The 5948-nt window shown below is 48.8% G+C and overlaps 1 protein-coding gene across 1 annotated transcript; it reads left to right on the top strand.

Moving 5' to 3' along the window:
• The first annotated feature begins 3264 nt into the window (after nt 1–3264).
• Nucleotides 3265–5070, top strand: LOC117551879. Its single transcript, XM_034224961.1, has 2 exons — nt 3265–4185; nt 4284–5070. Exons 1-2 carry the CDS (start codon nt 3280–3282, stop codon nt 5016–5018), a joined length of 1641 nt encoding a protein of 546 aa, XP_034080852.1. The 5' UTR covers nt 3265–3279; the 3' UTR covers nt 5019–5070.
• Nucleotides 5071–5948: the final 878 nt, after the last annotated feature.

Below are 5948 nucleotides of genomic sequence, written 5' to 3'. Positions count from 1 at the left end.
CCCGCCTTAAGAGACACTATTTCGGGGTAAACTGTATCCATGTTGACCCCTGGTTCTTGTTCCTTATACCCTGGATGTATGTTGGTGTCCCTGGAAGAATGCAATGTGGAGTTCCAATGAAAATCGGCTTAAGTCCAGTCAGGGTCTGGACATGTTGCCATGACTGGTACCCGCCTTAAGAGACACTATTTCGGGGTAAACTGTATCTATGTTGACCCCTGGTTCTTGTTCCTTGTACCCTGGATGCATGTTGGTGTCCCTGGAAGAATGCAATGTGGAGTTCCAATGAAAATCGGCTTAAGTCCAGTCAGGGTCTGGACATCTTCCCATGACTGGTACCCGCCTTAAGAGACACTATTTCGGGGTAAACTGTATCCATGTTGACCCCTGGTTCTTCTTTCCTGGTGTCCATTTCATGTATATTTCCTCGTGTCCATTTCATGTATATTTCCTCGTGTCCATTTCATGTACATTTCCTCGTGTCCATTTCATGTATATTTCCTCGTGTCCATTTCATGTATATTTGATGGGGGACTCACATGTGGATGAAATGGACCCAATTCCCGGAGGTTCCGGGCCGAATTTGGGATCTCATATGCGGACTGCCGTGCACCCCCACCCGTGGAAAGCAAAAAAAAGTAAATAAAACGGTCAATTATATCTTAAATTCATCAAAAACTACGTTTTTTAAAATTCTCGAAAAACGGCTAAGTGCCAACCCTTCGGCGCTTCGGGCGGAAGCCCCGGAGACATTTCCACTGACCCGTTGCACTTTTCAACGTAGAGGGGAATTCAGACCTCCCCTCCTCCGTTAACAATTTTCATTCATCTTTTCCAAGCTACCTTCTGCACGAAATCGGAAACCCGGTTTTTGAGAGCACTTAGAAAAAACGGCCTATTTCTCATGATGGGGAAATCATGGAGGAATGCGTCCGATGAGTGAGCACTTTGGATCGGATACAATTGTTGCCCGGAGGACCCCCAATCACGGTTCTTACAAAACTTTAAGTTTTTGAACTGGCCTCTGGAGGAATGCAAGGGGAGTTTCCACGGAATAACGAGACACTATTTTCGGACACATTTTATCCATTTTAACCCCTTTCTCTGGTTCTTCCAAAAGTTAACTTTAACTTATTTTGCCTCTGGAGGAATGCAAGGGGAGTTGCCAGGGGACTCTACCTGCATTATGAGGCACTATTCCCGGATACATTTTATCAATTTTCACCCCTTTTCTATGGTTCTTCCAAAAGTTAACTTTAACTTTTTCTGACTCTGGAGGAATGTAGGGTGAGTTGCCAGGGGACTCGACCCGCCTTAGGAGGCACTATTCCCGGATACATTTTATCCATTTTCACCCCTTTCTCTGGTTCTCTGGTTGCATCCGTCTGTGGATCATGGAAGAATGCATCCGCTGCATGAGGACTTTGGATCGGATACAATTGTTGCCTGGATGACCCCCAATCATGGTTCTTACCAAACTTAACGTTTTGAACTGGTCTCCGGAAGAAAGTAAGGGGAGTTGCCAGGGGACTCGACCCGCCTTAGGAGGCACTATTCCCGGATACATTTTATCCATTTTCACCCCTTTCTCTGGTTCTCTGGTTGCATCCGTCTCTGGATCATGGAAGAATGCATCCGCTGCATGAGGACTTTGGATCGGATACAATTGTTGCTTGGATGACCCCCAATCATGGTTCTTACCAAACTTAACGTTTTGAACTGGTCTCCGGAAGAAAGTAAGGGGAGTTGCCAGGGGACTCGACCCGCCTTAGGAGGCACTATTCCCGGATAGATTTTATCCATTTTCACCCCTTTCTCTGGTTCTCTGGTTGCATCCAACCGGGGGACGGGTGGCGCAGTGGTCTGTGCATCCGATCATCAGATCAAGGGGGAGTGCTGGGGAACTCCAGTTCGAAACCCGCTCCTGCCACCACTGCGTCAGGCCGTTGTGTCCTTGGGCAAGACACTTCACCCGGATTTGCTCCTGTGGGTATTGTCCACAGTACATGTATAATACTAATGTGTACCTGTAAAAGCGCCTCGATGACCTCGAGGCGTGAAGATGGACGGTGTGGCGCAGTGCGCTGTGCAATGATCATCAGATCAAGGGGTGAAACCCGCCGCTGCTGCGTCTGTAAAGCCGGTGTGTCCTTGGGCAAGACACTTCACCTGAACTTGCTCCTGTGGGTATTGTCCACAGTATCTGACCATTGCATGTATCATATATGTGTAATGTGTGTATATGTAAAGCGCTTTGAGTCATTGATAAAGCGCTATAATAAATGTAAGGAATTATTATTATTATTATCCGTCTCTGGATCATGGAAGAATGCATCCGCTGCATGAGGACTTTGGATCGGATACAATTGTTGCCTGGATGACCCCCAATCATGGTTCTTACCAAACTTAACGTTTTGAACTGGTCTCCGGAAGAAAGTAAGGGGAGTTGCCAGGGGACTCGACCCGCCTTAGGAGGTACTATTTCACCCAGTTTTGGCTCCCGCCTTGCCTGGATGATAGGACCGATAAATGACAGGGATCTCTGCCCGCCTAACGAGTGCCTAAATGGGACACCTTTCGCACGATGATGCAAATGGGTTATTTATTGAAAATAAACCGGAGAGATTTGACATGGGGTCTTTCTAGTTCGCTGAGTGCAACTTTCTTATTTTCACCTATCCTTCTTTGTCCCCCCCGGTTCTATAAATTATACTGGTGACACTTCCCGGTACCGAAATGCTCAGGCATACAAAAATGATGGCGATCGGTTGTCCTATCTGTAATAGTCCCTACCGTGCCCTGAGCAAGCACCTGCTGAGGAACCATAGTGTGCGTAATTTAGTTGAAAGAAGAATTCTGCTGTTGTTGGCGAAAGGACGGATAAACATTAGGCTCCATCCCTGCATTATTGCAGGATGCGAGTACATCGGGACAAGGCTGGACCGCCACTTGTACAGAAACCATGTTGAGCTGTCCCGGCAGGAATTACATGTGGTTTTAACTAAACTAAAAATGAAAGTGGCCACGAAGAAGCTTCATGAACTCAGTTTGACAAACCCCACAGTAGCAATGATTACCTCTTGGGATGTGGACACTGTGGGTGATGATGTCCTGTCACAACCTCCACCCTTGTCCCCAGTGATTAAATGTGACAACCCGGACTGTAAGGAATGGAGGATGGATGCAAACAGAATGAAGGCTCAGAGGGACATATATGCTGCTGAGGTGAAATCCCTGCACTGCATGCTGCAGCAGAGGATTAAACGTAACTGAAAGAGGATGAACCAGAGGGCCGAGGACCAAGAGCGGGTGTTTCTAAGGAAACGATCCCGAACAGAGTCAACACCAAAGAGGCTGTCCAAGTCCAAAGGTCCCTCCTGCAGGAAGTCCCCCATTGCCTCTCACACACCTGTATCCAGCTCTTCAGAACCTGCATCCATAGATACCAAGGCCTCGTCATCCTCCCCTCTCATACATTCCCCCTGGTTCAGCGGCAGGGGCCGGGGGAATCGAATGCGGGACATTACATTCCCACGCATCATGGAGAAGTATCTGCAAGGCTACCGGGACCATTATGAGGGCATCGATCCAACAGTGAGGCTCCAAGAAAACGCAGTCTCCAAAATAAGCAGAGTCAAATCATTCCTAAGCTTCATGGCACACGGTTTCAATCGCCTGTCTGACTGGCTCTTTTTGAGGGATCTGAAGAGGATACGTGGGTGGTCCCGGAGCCTGATAAAGTCAAGCCTACAGGTCACGACATCTGACTTCTATATCAAAAATATATCACACTTTCTCAAGTACATGAATGAAACACCATGCAAGGGGAGCAGGCTCAACCAGAATGACATGATTTTAATCACACGGGAAGTTGCTGCCATCCTGAAGTCCATGAGAAAGAAGGTGTTTATCCACCAGAGGCAGGTGAAGCGGGACAAGATGGAAGGTCTGCCAAGCCATAAAGACATCATGGCATGTTTGACTGCGGCCAAAACTCGCATCCCTCAGCTCCTGGACGTGATGACCAGCAATCCGACTCACGCAACCCGGAGCCTGCTCTATGGGTACATGACCCTCAATTGGAGCTGCATTTATGGGCACCGTCCGGGGGTCTACTCCAACATGACCAACACGGAGGTCCTAAAGGCGGAGATAACTGGCACTGCCTTTGGCCACCTCATCCACGTGAGTGAGCTATTAAAACATGTGTTTATTCTGGCAGTGATACACATGTTGTGGATGATTGATACTTGTATTGACGCTCTCTAACTCTGTCATAACAGGTAAGCAACCACAAGACGGCCAACGCGTTCGGGGAAGCGCAGATGTACCTCACCATAGAAGAATTTGGATGGATGAAGAGGTGGCTGGAAATCAAGGGGACGCTGACCGGCACCAACAACCGCTACTTCCTCTGCATAGCGGGGAAGAACCCATCGAGGAACCTTGCCACCTTCCTGAGGTTGGCATGGGCTGATGTTGGACTAAAAGGTCCCATTAACTTCACCGACCTCCGCACAGTCCACGCCGATAATGCGAAGAGGTTTCAGGACATAAGCAACCGCCAAAGAGTGAGTGATTTCATGTGTCACAACACTGCAACTGCAGACACATTTTATGCCAAGAATCCTTCTTTGAAAGAGGCTGCGGACATACGAATGCTCTTCACAGAGTCACTGCAAGCAGCGGTCGCAGCAGCATCAGGGGTGAGTGAAGACAATTTGGGGGACATTGACATCCAAAGTGACCGTGACAGCTCTGGAGAGGAGCCCTACCAAGACTCCACCGATACCGAGACGTCAGATGAAGAATTATACAAAGACTTCAACGCTTGGAGAGCGGCGAAGAGGGAACAGTCAATGGCCGAACACAGTCCCTCAGACACGGGTGAAGAGAGGGTGCCAGCCTCTGCACCAACTTCACCCGATACGGACAATGTTGCCAGTGACCAACTTGTAAATATGCAATGTTTTGTTGTACTCAGTCCGCTTGTGCTGGATGAGTTAATAATGTTATAATGTTATAAAGTGTCAATGTATATATTTCTGTAAATAAAGTTTGTTAAAATTACTTAATTTGTCCTCTTTTTTATAACCCAATATGGGTGTTTCCCCTTTAAGATCCCCAGGGGCACGAGGTTCTGGTGGTGTGCATGAAGGGGTTTAGTCCGCGTGAGGAGTGCTCAAATGTGGGAGGATGTGTAAGGCAGAGGAGGGTAAAACAAGTTAAAGTGTGAACCTCCAGCAGGGCAGGTGGTGCTGCTGTAAATAAAGCCGACTATAGAGTCCGATGTGCGGACGGTAAAGCACCGCAAAATACACCCCCTTATAGGTAACCAGGGCCATGAGAACATCCGGTACAGGAGGGTGGGTGCTGCTGTGAATAAGGCCGACTATGGAGTCCGATGGGCGGACTGTAAAGCACCGCAAAATACACCCCCTGATAGGTAACCAGGGCCATGAGAACATCCTCCACAGGAGGGTGGGTGGTGCTGCTGTGAATAAGGCCGACTATGGAGTCCGATGGGCGGACGGTAAAGCACCGCAAAATACACCCCCTTATAGGTAACCAGGGCCATGAGAACATCCTCCACAGGAGGGTGGGTGGTGCTGCTGTGAATAAGGCCGACTATGGAGTCCGATGGGCGGACTGTAAAGCACCGCAAAATACACCCCCTGATAGGTAACCAGGGCCATGAGAACATCCTCCACAGGAGGGTGGGTGGTGCTGCTGTGAATAAGGCCGACTATGGAGTCCGATGGGCGGACTGTAAAGCACCGCAAAATACACCCCCTGATAGGTAACCAGGGCCATGAGAACATCCAGGACAGGAGGGTGGGTGCTGCTGTGAATAAGGCCGACTATGGAGTCCGATGGGCGGACTGTAAAGCACCGCAAAATACACCCCCTGATAGGTAACCAGGGCCATGAGAACATCCTCCACAGGA

This window comes from Gymnodraco acuticeps, unplaced genomic scaffold (assembly GCF_902827175.1).
Source record: "Gymnodraco acuticeps unplaced genomic scaffold, fGymAcu1.1, whole genome shotgun sequence".
Taxonomy (NCBI): domain Eukaryota; kingdom Metazoa; phylum Chordata; class Actinopteri; order Perciformes; family Bathydraconidae; genus Gymnodraco; species Gymnodraco acuticeps.
The sequence above is the reverse complement of the archived record's forward strand: the minus strand, read 5'-3'. Positions and strand labels throughout refer to the sequence as shown.

Excerpts from the sequence above, each read along its gene's own strand:
- LOC117551879 (XM_034224961.1), top strand. The coding sequence starts at position 3,280 with ATGAACCAGAGGGCCGAGGACCAAGAGCGGGTGTTTCTAAGGAAACGA. Across the intron at positions 4,186-4,283 it reads CCTTTGGCCACCTCATCCAC|GTAAGCAACCACAAGACGGC; the intron begins GTGAGTGAGCTA and ends CTGTCATAACAG.